This window comes from Notamacropus eugenii, chromosome 5 (genome assembly GCF_028372415.1).
Source record: "Notamacropus eugenii isolate mMacEug1 chromosome 5, mMacEug1.pri_v2, whole genome shotgun sequence".
Taxonomy (NCBI): domain Eukaryota; kingdom Metazoa; phylum Chordata; class Mammalia; order Diprotodontia; family Macropodidae; genus Notamacropus; species Notamacropus eugenii.
Window position 1 is genome coordinate 237057046 of NC_092876.1, and position 14257 is coordinate 237071302.

General features: G+C 37.8%; 1 protein-coding gene across 2 annotated transcripts in view; it reads right to left on the reverse strand.

The window, feature by feature from the left end:
* Positions 1-1177: 1177 nt before the first annotated feature.
* The window catches only part of CHN1 (chimerin 1), a 276900-nt gene continuing 263820 nt past the window's right edge, over positions 1178-14257 (reverse strand). For both annotated transcript variants that reach the window (XM_072612379.1, XM_072612380.1), the window contains 2 exons: positions 4978-5083; positions 1178-1965 (listed from right to left, as the gene is read on the reverse strand). In XM_072612379.1, coding sequence (XP_072468480.1) covers positions 1794-1965; positions 4978-5083 — 278 coding nt within the window. In that variant the 3' untranslated portion in view covers positions 1178-1793. The remainder of the gene's footprint in view (positions 1966-4977; positions 5084-14257) is intronic.

Below are 14257 nucleotides of genomic sequence, written 5' to 3' on the forward strand. Positions count from 1 at the left end.
AATGGACTACACTGGCTGTCCATTGGTGTTCCTTTGACTTTTCACTACGTGACTGGCCCACTTTTTTCTGGTCACACATTTCTCAGATACATCCTTCATACTATTTCTTCCTCAAGCTCCTTGTTTATAATATGTCTTTCCTAAATCAAACTTTAGCTAAGTACCAGCTCCTCTATTCAATCTTTTAAAAAAATTACAGCATTTACTATGTGCTAAGCACTTAAAAAAATCAAAGTATTGTCTCATTTGATCCTTACAATGACCCCAGGAGGGAGATACTATTATAAGGTTCATTTTACAAATGAGGAAACTGAGGCAATCAGAGGTTAAGTGACTTGCCCAGAGTTATACATAATAAGTGTCTGAGGCTAGATCTGAACTCAGGTTTTCCTGACTCTAGGTCCTGAGTTCTATCTACTGTGCTACTTTGAATCTTAGTTTCTTAAATTATTAAAATTCTGTGTCTTTTGCTAAGGTATCCTTGAAAGTGTCTGAGTATCAATTTAAGTAATATTGTAAATACCAAAAGTGTAATCTAGATTAGATACATCAATCTTCTCTACTTTTTCTTTAACAGTCTCAAAGCCATTTTGGTAGTTGGTTTTCTTTTTAATAGTGACAAAGTGGTATAGTAGATAGAACAGGATCCACGTATCAGGGAGATCTGCAGTTAGTTCTGTCTTGGATAGATTGGCTGCATGACATCAGGCAAACCTCTCAGTTCCCCAGTAGCCTCTAAGGTTTTATGTTGTTGAGAAATTACTACTCTTGTAGAGGGAGTTTTCTCCCTTGGAGTTCTAGTAACAAATCAGAGGTCTGGTATAAAAAAATTCTTGGTAAGGTTTTTAATGATGGTAACTGCATAGATAAATACTAAGTTGCCAATAAACAGAAAAAAAATGACTCATTTTTTTCTCCTGCCAATTTTCTCCCTAAGAGCTTGGAAAATATTCTGGATTCCACTTTCTACAGGAACCTCTAGAAAAGTTGAGATGCAATATTTTATAATGAGTGAGATGCTGAGAAAAAACATTTCTGAATGCTTTCATTAGTTAAAAAATAAAACTATCAATATTTTGGGATTTCTAAAAGCAAAATTTAATAAATTAATATAAGCATGCCAGATAAAAATACAAATTACAAGAGAAAACCAATAATAATAATATAAAAGAAAATGTTCAGTGTTGTACATTTTATTGGCATGGATAACTGCTTAAAGTAACAATCAGAAAACACATTTTGTTCTTGTTGGAAACAAAGTACTACATGATAGAAGAGCTGAGAGAAACCAGAAATAAGCCACCCAATAAAAGTTGGCAAATGATAATAGAGAATGGCAATGCGTGAGCCCAAGGTACTGTTTCACACACTTTTTTTTGTAAGTTTCAGAAACTAATGATCTAGAACATAAAAGCAAAATCACAATAGGTTTACGCTGAGAAACATGCTGAATTACAAACACAGACTATCCAGGATGAAGAAGCTGTGTTGTTTTGTTGTTTCTTTAGTAAAGAGATCTCTAGCCCAAAGGGGAGCCAATCATGCGATAGCTTGAGTTTCCTTTAACATGATAAACACCCAGGATTACTAGTACTGGAGCTTAGGCGTTAATTGTTGGACAAGGACAGCTGAGTGGCACTACACAAACAACAGAAAATTCCTTCATTTTTATCTGGTGCATACCCAAAGCTCTAATCAAGAAATAATTCAGCTAGAAGAGCCAATTAAATTTCTATAAAACATTCCTTCATCTGTAGAACATAGCTCTCTTCTCTTAATGCAAAAGGGAAAATTCAAAATAAAATGTCTTCATTTTTGATAAGCATCTCCACCACCAGTCTCTGATACCGTATATCATTCAGGGCCGCCATTGCATCTAATTCTGGGGATCTCATGAGGGTGGGTCCAAAGACAATTCCAAGATTCTCAGCATTCATGAGGTTCTCCTTTTCATGAAGGGTTACCCTGAAAAAAACACATACATAAGAGCAGTCAAAAATCTTTTCATTAATAAGCTAGAGTTTGTTTCCTCAGGGTCAGACAGCTAGGGGGACAAAAATATCCAGCTTAAAATGTGCACTTGCTCCCAACTGAGTAATATTAAATGCTGTGCCCTGTCAATTCAATTCAAATCAATTCAACAAGTACTTATTCAAGATATTCCATGTGCCAAACACTCTGCTAGACACTGAGATTACAAATCTCAATTTACTCATTTCCCTTGAAGTGAATTCATTTAATGATTGATATGAAAATTTCACACAGTTCACTGAGCACTCATACCTGACCTAAGGCATTGAACTAAGTGGGTTCCACCCTGTCTCTATTTTCCCCAAGAAAATGAATAGTAATAATGCTTTATGTAGCACTTGAAGGTTTAAAAGAGCACTTTTGCTACAAATGCCCTGTGAGGTGGGTGGGGAGGTATAATAACCCTACATCTTATGGATATGGAAATAAGGAGGGCTGAAGGGACTTGCCTATACTTATACAACTTTCTTCATTTTCCTACGCTTAGTGTTACATAAATGATGTTACATAAATGATGAAAATGATGGAAAGGAGCCTGTGCACTCCATTCTCAAAGAACATGGCAGATTGCATTGTCCTTATCTATAAAGGTGAGAGACCCTGGCGACTGAAGCATTTTTGAAGGTGAATTTTGGGAAAGAGCCAAAAAGTGATATCAGTTCCTCTTGGCATAACATCAGAGATTTAGGACTGGAAGGGGCATCTGTCTCTACCTCCTCATTTTACAGATGACAAATCCCAGACTCGGAAATGAAGTCACTTGGCCAAGCATATATCTAAGGAAAGCATTTGAGGTGGGATTTTAAGGCAAGTCCTTTGACTTCAACTTTTTCCACTTTCCACCACTACAGAAGACAAAATTTACTGCCTATACCACAGTCCTTCATCCCAAACGAATCATGGCTAAGAAACACAGGGAGGAAGAATAAACATCTTTTTTATTTTTACTTTTTTAAGGCATAGGTCACTGGAATACAAGCAGGAAGCAAACTTTGACTTGTACCTGAGACTGCACACATTAAATAAAGATTCTAAAATAGCATGGAGGAAACATCTGGTCTTCTGTAAAAAGTACTAAATATTCATTTTTGGGGAAGCTCATAACTTATGAAAATATTTAACTGTTTTTGCTTCAGGGCCATTTACTCTCTTATTCCTGAAACTTTTAAACTTACAAAATGGTCACTACCATCTGTCTGGCACAGTGCTCTGCACCTAGCAGGCATTTGCCAAATTTGTTTTTTTTATGACTTTGTTGCTGTTCTCATAATTTTGTCTTTTTGACTGGCCATGTGATTTTTCAAACCACTAGAATTCCATCTTTTCAGTTTGGAGAGACATCAGAGTGGTTGAGAAATCATATACAACAACATCTGTACTCGTTGTCTTAGTATATAGAACCAGACCTTGAGATGGTCACACACTCACTTCTCCTACCCTTCTAACTCTAACGTTCTCATACCAGCCTTCTTGACTCTCTCTAGCTATAGTATCGGCAACACTCATCCAAAACGCTGAAAACCTGAGTGGAGATTTTAACATTTAAGCAAGATTAAAAAAAGTCAGCCTCTCAAATCTCAAAGGTAGGTTGTTGCTTCAAATTTTCCATGCTAGAATCTGTGACGTTCCAATCTTTGTATTCTCTGTTGAGAAGACTTTGTGTATTTGGCAGAATGTGAATATTTCTGGCACCGTCACCACAAATAGATACTGCTTTGTCAAACTTGTTTCTGCCCTAATCAAGTCTGCATTCTCTTTGGTTGTGCAGAATGCTGGTGATGCTCTTTCAGCAATGTCTTTCTAACTCTTGCAGTTTTCATTTCCATGTGTCCTATTGTGATGCAGGTCATGGATTTCTCCGAAAGTTGCTGTGTCTAATTCACAATATAAAGGTCAGACAGACTTGTTCTTTAGCCACTTTCTACTTTGATCTGAGGAAGAGGTGTTCTAGGACATGAATACACTCATTACTAGACGGTTCAGAATTAGGAAGGTTTCCCAGATTGACCCTCACAAGTCTCATCTAACAAGCAAGAGCTTTGGGGCAGCTAGGTGGCACTGTGGAAAAAGCAGGGGCCGTGGAGTCAGGAAGACCTAAATTCAAATCTGGCCTCAGAAACTTGACACTTTCTAGCTGTGTGACCTTGGGCAAGTCACTTAACCCCAACTGCCTCAAAAACACAAAATCAAGAAGTTGGTTATAGGTGAGGATAATTGTTCTTCACAAGTGTGATGCTTTAAAAAAAAGCATGACAGGTGTCTTTGTAAAGTTGTTCATGAGTTAGCCTTTTATAAATTGATTCATATTTTAAGGTGCTAAGGGGCCTTCATGTCTTATGAACAATATACGTAGATAATAATTTCTTAATATAGATCTTATCAATATGAATTTTTATACATATTGCATTTTAATATAGAAGCTCTGTTTTCTATCCAATAAAGACACAAATATACATGGGAACCAGTACCACCCACTCATTTTCCTGTATCAATGAATAAAATAAATCATCACACTTTTCAGGGTTTGCCCCCTAGAATTAGACTGACCAACAGATATATAATAGGACCCATCACCTGCTCCCTCAGCTACCTATCCTATCCAAGTGCACAATTTTAACAGTCAACCAATCAAACATTTGTGTGCCCTACTATGCTATATGATGGGCCATGTGCTAGGCTTTAGGGGTACAAAACAAAAGGGAAACATTCCCTTTTCCAAGGAACTGACATTCTATTTGCATCTACTGAGAATCTATTCCCTCATTTCGATGAAGCTTCCATCTTAGGACCATTCGGTATTTTTCAGTAGAAGTCCTGCTGAGATGTCCATGGCAGATGATAGAACAAACCCCGGAACCCCACCTTGGGAGGTAGGTTGCTATGCTATTTATTTATTTTTGTTGTCTGGCTACGAGCCATGCTCAGAATACAGGATAAATCACTTACCTCTTTAAATGTGCCATGAGATAACGGAGCGTTTCACAGTGTGCAGGCGGCAGTAGTTTCAACGCTTCATGAAGTGTTTCCAGCTGCTCATCAGGATCCAAAGTCTCTGAAACAGTAAGTCACATGTTATAGGGAATAATCTTGGTGGCTGACTGATATGGATGACCAATATAGCCCAATTCTTAACATGTAAGTTCTACCAATGTTGAACAATGCTTTCTTACGAATCCACATTGGTAATGTTTTCTCCCCAATTTCTAATGTTCAAATTAAAGATTCCCATAGGCAGGAATTTCAACTTGTAAATGCTATTTATTTGAATTTTGGGGCTGAATCCAGTTTCCTCAAGGATGTTTTTTTGGAATCTGATACTTCTGTCTCAAATCTGCTGAAGAAAATTGGCCATGACCAGGAAAACAACAGTGCTATATATATAGTGTGACAAGAAGGCAGTGAATGAAACTGTTAAAAAACAAACATACCAGAATCTATCCTCAGAAATGAGCACTGTCCTTCAGAGCAGTCACCTTGGGGACGGCGATGGCGGCGGGGGGGGGAAGCTGAAATATTCCAACAAGGCTGCTATTGCTCAAAACCCTTTTGGAACACTGCAGAACTGCCCTCAGAGTCAATTTATGAAACATACAAAATGAATTTTCTTATAGCTGCTTTTTGACCAAAAATGGTATTACCCAGTTAGGTCTTCTATGGGAAAATAACCTTCAGTCTTGGGTTTAAATGATTTTTGGCTCTTTCCAGAAATGAAATTCATCTTAAAAAATGGTACCCTTGAGGAGATTCTGAAGACTCTCAAGGCACTTTCAAAGGAGTTCTAAAAATGGCTTTAAAATGGTAGCATATTGAAGTAGTTGTATAGTTTCTCAAAGAGGCTATTTTAAAGAAGTAAATACTAATATTTATGTATAAGTTCTGGTATTTAAAAAACTTCACAGTTCATAGCCAGTCATACCTTTATTTCTAATCATCTATCATTCCCTTCTAATTTGAGCTGTTTTAATCTTTTGAATTTTAATTCAGGCATCCAAGGATAAAATATAATATATTCTTAATTCTATCCCTGAACCATTCATCTAGTCAATCCCTAGTTGGACCAACATCACATAAGACTTAAAATCCAGGTTTCTGATCACCCATTTCCTAGACTCTACTCCACTTTATTTAAACTCTGAAGAAAACAATCAAATGATAATGAGTTTGTGAAGTTGATATCACAAGGTACCGCTATACCCAACGAATGGCTAGAGTTTTTGGTTTATAAGTGTAAAAGAAAGGGATAGATTTGAAAGCAGCTTCAGAGAGGGAGGAACAAGTGAAGCCTCTTATTCCAAGGAACTATGACTCTGTACAATTCCTGCCCAAAGCTACACAAGCCCCACTTCATGTCCTTGCAATAGAGGACACATTGTTTGACTTTTCCAGGATAACTCTAAGACAATTGTCACCATGAGGTGACAATTTATAGAAAAAGGGATGTTATGTCATATCCCAACTGATGAAATTCCTTGGAGGGTTTCAAGATCAACTACTAGAATTTAAAAAAATAAAATCTAATTTATTATGTACTTTTTTTTTCGTGACAAACTTAGTCTCATGTGACACTAAATGAGGAATTTCAAAATGAATTAGAGATCCTGAGGAAGATCTCAACTCTCAAAATAACATTATATCAAGAAGCCACCAGATGGTGCTATTTTGAGACTGTATTTAGAGATTTTTATTCTTTACATGTGAACGGGAGATCATAGGATGATAGATATTGAGATATGGAAGGGAATTTAGAAGGGCAGCTAGAGGAAACTCCTCATTTTGAGGATGAGGGAAGAAAGGTAAGTGGATTCCCCAAAACGACCTAGAAGCAGATCTAGGATTTGAACCAGGAATCCTCTTGTTCCGAATCTAGTGTTCTTTCTATTGTCCCATATCACATTAATGAACTAACATACCGTAAATGATACTGTTTCTACTAGTACTTCTCAAGGAAAGCAGTAGACAACATCAATATTCTTTATTGCTCAGATTTCTGAATAATGATTATTATTTACTGTTCTTTTGTAGTAGAATAAAGAGGTTGTGAAAGCAGAGATGTGTAACTTTGCTCACGTTTTCCAAAGAATCTAAAATATTCCTGAATTTTATTCTGGTGATTATATTCACAAGAACATAGAGTAGACGGTCCCCCAAATCAACCATGACTCATTAAATAAGCTGAGAGCAATAAGTCAGAAACATCTCCTTTACTCAAATTAGATTACTAGTTACTTGTCAATTGCTAATAGAGGTGAGAACATGGAGTCCCCTTGCCCTCCGCTTCACTCCAGTTAGGAATGTGCTGGTAAATGTCTAGCAACCATGTCTCTGAAAAAAAAAAAAAACCCAACCAACCTGTGTTGTTAACATTTTCTCTACCATTTTCTTAAATGTAGACAATAAATCAAATAAGAAATCAAGCTTTGATTTGCATGTTCACTGATTTCCAAGGTGTAAACGCTCATATAGGAAATACAACGTACTCTGGCTTGAGTTGTCTTCAGCACATTACTGGCCCGAGAATTAAGCTATTAACACATTTTAAGAGGGGCATGAACAAAGTAGAGTGAGAATGATTGGTGTGATAAGAAGATCTGAAAATCATATCATCTGAGGAATACTTGAAAAGAAAGGAGATGTTTAGGCAGAAGAGAAGAGCACACTTTAAATGATGTCTTCCCATAACTGAAGGGCTGCCTTTTGGATGAGGGAACGGATTTATTCTGTGCAGCCCCAGATATCAGAATAAGGACCAATTCAATGTAAAGAGTAAGATCTCCACTGGCTTTCCATTGCCTATAGAAGAGAGTACAGTTTCTTTAGCTTGGCCAAGTCAAGGCCTTCCACTCTCTAGGTCCAACTTACTTTTCCACCTTAATCTCATACTACTTTCATTCACATGCTCTTTGCTCAACCTTTACAGGTCTGTTTGTAATTACCTGAACACATCCCACCCCTTCCTAGACGCAAGCCTTTTTTTATATTGTCTTCCATGCCTAGAATGCACCCCAATCCCTCCAAATCTTGGCCAATTGAAAGTCTATCTATCCTTCTCAAAGCCTATCTCAGCGACCACTTCCTCCATGAAGTCTTTCCTGATTCCCCTACCCCCAAATGATAGCTCCCTCCTTTGAACTATTATCATAGTGTAATGTGTATCCCAATTATTTGGGTATAGCTTATCTGCCATACCAGATTTCAAATCCCAACTTTTCTTGTAGCCTTGTGGTACCTTGTACATAGCAGGATCTCAATAAAACCTTCTGAATAAACCAAGAAATGGGCTGCCTGGGGAATCAGGAAACAATGAGATGTTTGAATGCAGAAAGAATTCAAGCATCAAGTGATGACTTCTAAGATCCCTTCTGACTCTGAAGATCCTGTGGTGTAGTGTAAGGGACACTCACTTGGGATTCAGAAAACTTAGCCTGAAGTCTTTGCTCTGATACTAGCTGGGTGATCATGGGCAAGTCACTTAACTTTTCTGAGGCTCAGACCTGTAAAGCAAGATGACAATGCTCCCTACCTTAGCAGTTCATTGTGAGTAAAAACTTTCTGCAAGTCTCTAAATTTTATATATATATAAGCTAGCTATAGAAATAATAGAAAACACTCTACATTCATGGAGCAGGGTTAATATAAGGGTCTGTAATTATAAGTTCTTAAATATTCATAATCAATTTCTTATAAGAGAATAAGAATATATGAAGAGCTAGAGATAGATTGCTAATCAAAGAATAAGTCATTAAAGTTAAGAAGAAAAAATAGAGATGCTCTAATTTCTACTTGGGAAAGTGTGGATTGAATGGGACAGAAAATACTGAGTACTATTTCTAGACATTCTCTCATTTCTCCTTTCATTTGATGATTATTCTTTTGAGAAAAGGGCTTCCATTTCCTCAGAAGAAAATTAGTAAGGTCATTAGTATTTTTTACATTAGCAGCATTATCCTCTTAAATTCTGGAGTACCTTTTACAGTACATCCTGACTGGAAAACATCCATGCATAGCTATGTACAGTGAAATAAGAGAGAAACTTTTCTTGATCCCTCCGGAGGATTGGTAGGTAGCTCTCCCTCCAGTTTCCAGGTGCTGTTGGTCCTATCTTCCTATGGGGCCAACTGACCTCCTGCCCCCATCCTGTCATGTAATTGAGGACCAGACGTGGAGTCAGGAAGACCTGAGTTTGAATACCGACTCACTAGCTGAATGACTCTAGGCAAGTCACTTTAACTCTCTTAGTCTCAATTTTCTCATTTGTAAAGTAGGGACAAGACCAGCATCTACCTCACAGGGTTTTTGTGAGGACCAAATGAGAAAATCTATGATTATCTTCCTTATAAACCTTAAAGTGATTGATAAATGTGAGCTGTTATTATCTCCTACAATAAATCTCTTTTACACCTCAAGGCCCGATCAAGCCCACGTAAAGACAGATCCAACAGAACCTAGAACAGCTTCTCATGGAGAAATCTTCAAGTTGAACAGCCTAATCTACTTCAGGGAGGGTTGATTTGATGGCAATGACAATAGATGGGAAAAGCAGCTTTAGACTGTAGAAATCTCTGTGCAAAGAAGGATGAAAACATTTGAAAGACACTGAATTAGAAGTTTGTTGAACACTGATCAGAACTTAACAAAGACTTGCTTCTAGCCCTCCCCCCACCCCACCTCGCTTTCCTAACCTTTTCTCTTTTCTCCCTCCCACCTCTTGGCTTTCAATTCCTTTAAGAAATACCATGTGTTGGCAGGTTGTGTCTCATCTGAGCTTTTAGGAGGAGAGGCTGAACATAAATCTATAAATAAACAAAACCTGCACTCAAAATAGAGAGCTCCATAATTGATGGTACTAACATCAGACATGTAAATTAAATGCTTACACTATGTTCAGGCATTTGTGCTTAGCAGACCTGGACTAACACATGGTGAGTTCCTAGAATTGTATCATATACCACAGCACTGCCCCTTACCCCAAAGTATAAAATGAAAGGGAAGTGAAAATAGAAATGAAATTTTGTACTTGAATATACATCTATATGTGTACATATGTACATACGTGTGTGTGTATGTGTGTATGAAGGGAAGGGTGAGGGAGGAAAGGAGGGAAGGGTGAAGAAGTCCAACTACAGTGCCTCACTGTTACATATTGATGAGTGACTCTGGATAGTCAAAGGCTATATACAATTTAATCACTGACAAAGTCCTTAAAAAACTAAAAAAGACTCTAAAAATGGTCTCGGAACAGAATGGATTTCTGCTTTCTGAAGACCAGCTTTGCTAATTTCAAAAAGACACCCATCAGAGAATTGAAGATCAAGGGAATGTTTTTTGGGGGGACAGCAACTCCTTATATGGTCTGCCTTAGTAAAAAGGTATATCCATAAGGATGGAATAATTTTTTTCAATTGCTCTCCAAAGTTCATTCCTGTTCTTTTTTAGCCATTAAAAAGAGCATAATGTTTGAATTTCCAAAGAACTGGGTAACCTTGGAAATTCCCAGGGAAAAGAAACCAACAAATATAAAATAAGAAAGTGGTATATAGCACATAATAAATGGTTTTTTCATTCAACCATCCATATCAATACTTGATCAAGGATGCAATTTAAAATGAATATTACAACTTAAACCTATACTTTTTAATTGGCCTATATGTATACAAAATAGCTTTAAGTGAAGGTATCTTAATGATTCTTCACTCAGTATACACAGAAACATATCACACACTGTAAAAAATAGTTACACAGCTTAGTCCTCATCAGGTAGAAGAAGCCCCACACCATGCACTATCTGTTCTATACATGGTAGCATCTGACATTCTTCTAGGCCTTTTTGAGAACAATGTCACTCATGATGTTGTTAAATGAGACATAAAGGTTCATATTTTCAATACCTTGACCACAAGCCCTTCATACCCATTCATGTCAGCCCCATCCCTCTAGGGTACTGATCCTGCCCTTGCCTACATCAAAGCCGTCCCACTTCCCTAAAATTTCTTTGTATTTATCTTTATGCCCTGCCCCCTCCCCCATCACAACATAAACTCCTTGAGGGCAGATGCTATTTCATTTTTTAAAATCCTTTGTATCCCTAGCACCCAGCATTTTTGATGGCACAGTAGGTGTAAATGTCTGTTGAAATACATTGATTTGAATTAAAAATCTTTTTAAAACAATCAAATTTCTCCAATTAGGATTTGGTATCCAAGATATATAGATAACTAACAGGCAAATATACACGTATCATATATCTGTATACAGATATATGATACGTGTATATTTGCTGCTTACATCCCATTCCTGGTATTTTTAAGCTGTAAAAAATTATCTTGTGAGCAGTTTGTTATCATTAAGCTAAAAAGGAGCCGCAATATTGCCTCTACATTAGCAAAAGGCAACTGAATCTTATCTTAGATGATGCTATAAATTCAGCCCTGTTGCCTGTATTACTGGTGTCATGAAAACTGCCCATCAGAAGAGAAAGTAGCTCAAGGGTGAATCTCTCACAGAGCCGTTCATCTGGGAGGGCTTCACTAAGAAAGAGAAGTTTCCTGAGTATGGGGAGCAAGAAGAGAAGGGAGGGACCCTGATGATCAGAGTTTGGGAAGACATTCTTATATTCTTAGCATGAAGAAAGGTTCATGGGGTAAGGGGACCAATTCAATTCATTAAGGAGGAGCAATCAATAGCATTCATTAAGCACTAGTGATCACAGTTTGGGTTGTGATAGACTCCGGGTTTTCAAAAACCCACAAAGTTCCTGCTCTTGAAGAGTTTAAATTCCCCAAGGGTGAAACCACATGTACACAGATGAGTAAATACAAAATTAACATGAAGTAATTTTTAAAGTAATAGGTTCTCTTCTGTTCCCATGGGTTTACTTATCATCTTTATGTATACGACTCCCAGATGTACATACATACATGTATGTATATATACAATACGATACATATGCATATATGTATATATGTGCTAAAAAGTCAACAAACATTTATTAAGGGCTTACTATGGGCCAGGCACTATACTAAGCACTAGGAATACAAATTTAAGCAGGAAGATATGCAGTCCTGTTTTTAAGGAGTTTGCATTCTCACAGAGAATGTTTGCATTCTCACACAGAAAAGGGAGCTGGAAAGCGGAGGGTAAAGATGGGACACAGCAGCACCAGGACTCCAGAGTGGGGAGTGTAGCCTAGAGACTAATGAAGACATAGGAGGCCTGGGTATCCTTCTTAAAATGGAAGTTCTAGGAAGAACCAGCCAATCAGAGGGAGGTCCTACAGGGATGGAAGGTGCTTTCATCCAATATGTGAAGGTCAGAGGTGAAGTGGGCTTTTAGGATGACGAGGTTTCTAGGGCATTATAGAGAAAGTATAGGAGGAGAGACAGGAGTATAGCCTGCATACGCATACAGGTATATGCACACACACAGACAGATATATGCATATGTATGCATGCATAAATGTATAAATATGTATTTATGTACATGAATATATGTGAATTATATTTAAGTATATTATATGCATATATTTATGTATAAGAATATATATGAATACCTTTAGATCTACATATATCCAAACACAGTCTCTCTCCTGAGCTTCAGTTCTGAATCACCTATTGCCTAATAGGTATTTCAAATTGAACATACCAGAGACTTCTCCAATTCAATACGTTCAAAACTGAACTCATTTTCCCTAAATCCTCTCCTTTTCCAAATGTCCCGAATTCTGTCAAAGAAATTATCATCTCTAAGTATGTAGCCTTGGTATTATCCTGGATGCATTATTCTCCTTCACTTCACATACTTAATCAGTTGCCAAATCTTATAATTTCTTGCTTCCAAAGCCTCTCTCACAATCTAACCCCTTATCTTCATTCAACCCCTCCGTTAGGCTGAGTCCCTTCCACCATTAGAGTAATTAATATGCCAACCTTCTAATTGGTGTCCCCACCTCAAGTCTCAATCCATTCCAGTCCATCCTACACACTGCTACTATGTTCAGATCTGACCATGTGGCCCCCAGCCCCCATTCAGTCAAGCTCTAGCAATTTTCTATTGACTTTAGGATAAAATGTAAACTCCTCTGTTTAGTCTGGCCTCAACCTATCTTACAAGTTTTGCTATCCATTATATTGTCTCCTCTTACATTCCATGATGCAGCCCAATTGGCTCTCTCCCTCTTCTTCAAACACAGCACTTCGTTTCTCATCCCTGTTCCTTTGTACTGGCCATCCTCTGTCTGGAATGTACTGTCTTAGCTGTTTCCCTCTCTTCCTATAAGATGCATCTCAGATACCATCTTCTATATGAAACTTGTCCTCATTCCATATCTATATAACTATATTTGTGTGTGCATGTAGACATGTATATGTGTATAGAATTTATTTGTATTTATTGTTGATTTTTGCTGTGTGTATAGTTATATATGTATTTATTGTCTCCCCTCTCTTACAGTCTCTTAGAATGTAAGCTCTTTGCCATTGTTGACTATTTCATTCTTTGTACTTTAATCCCAGAGCCTCACACAGTGCCTGACACATAGTAGGTGCTTAATAAAGGCTTGCTGATTGACTAATTTGGTGGTCGGAGCTTGGCCGGACTTTGTCTCAGAGGTGGCACTTGAATTAAGGGGGTCAAGGGAGCTAGAGGTTCCAAGGAGGGGAGATAGAGGAAGAAAAACATTTAGGGGTGGTGACAGCCTATGCAAAGGTGAGAAGGTGGGAGGGAGATGAAATGCTGGTAACCAGGAACAGCAAGCAGGCCAGTTTGGCTGCAATATAGATTACATGTGGATGAGAATAGTACAATCAGTCTAGAGAGATAACTAAGTTGAAGTCAGATTGTGAAAAGGGTTTAAATGCCAGAGAATGATAGGATAATGAATATTTTTCCTTAGTGTTGTTGGGTGGATAGAGCTAGTGAAGGCAAGTTAAGTCATCCAGGACAGCCTGGTAAAGGGGAATGTGGCAAGGATAACGTCACTGATGTCGCCACCAAATGCAATACAAAGGTTATCCCCATTATGCCCGTAAAGCAGCAGAGAAGTTTTCTTTTAACACGGCTCTCCAAAGTTGATTCCTGTTCTTTTTTCAGCCATGAAAGAAGAAGCATAATGGGAGAACTTCTGAAGAACTGGGATTTGGCCTCATAACCTAGGAAATTCCCAGGGGAGGAAACCAACACAAAAGAAAACAAGAAGCCGGCATAATTCCCACCCTCTTCCCTGGCTATCCCA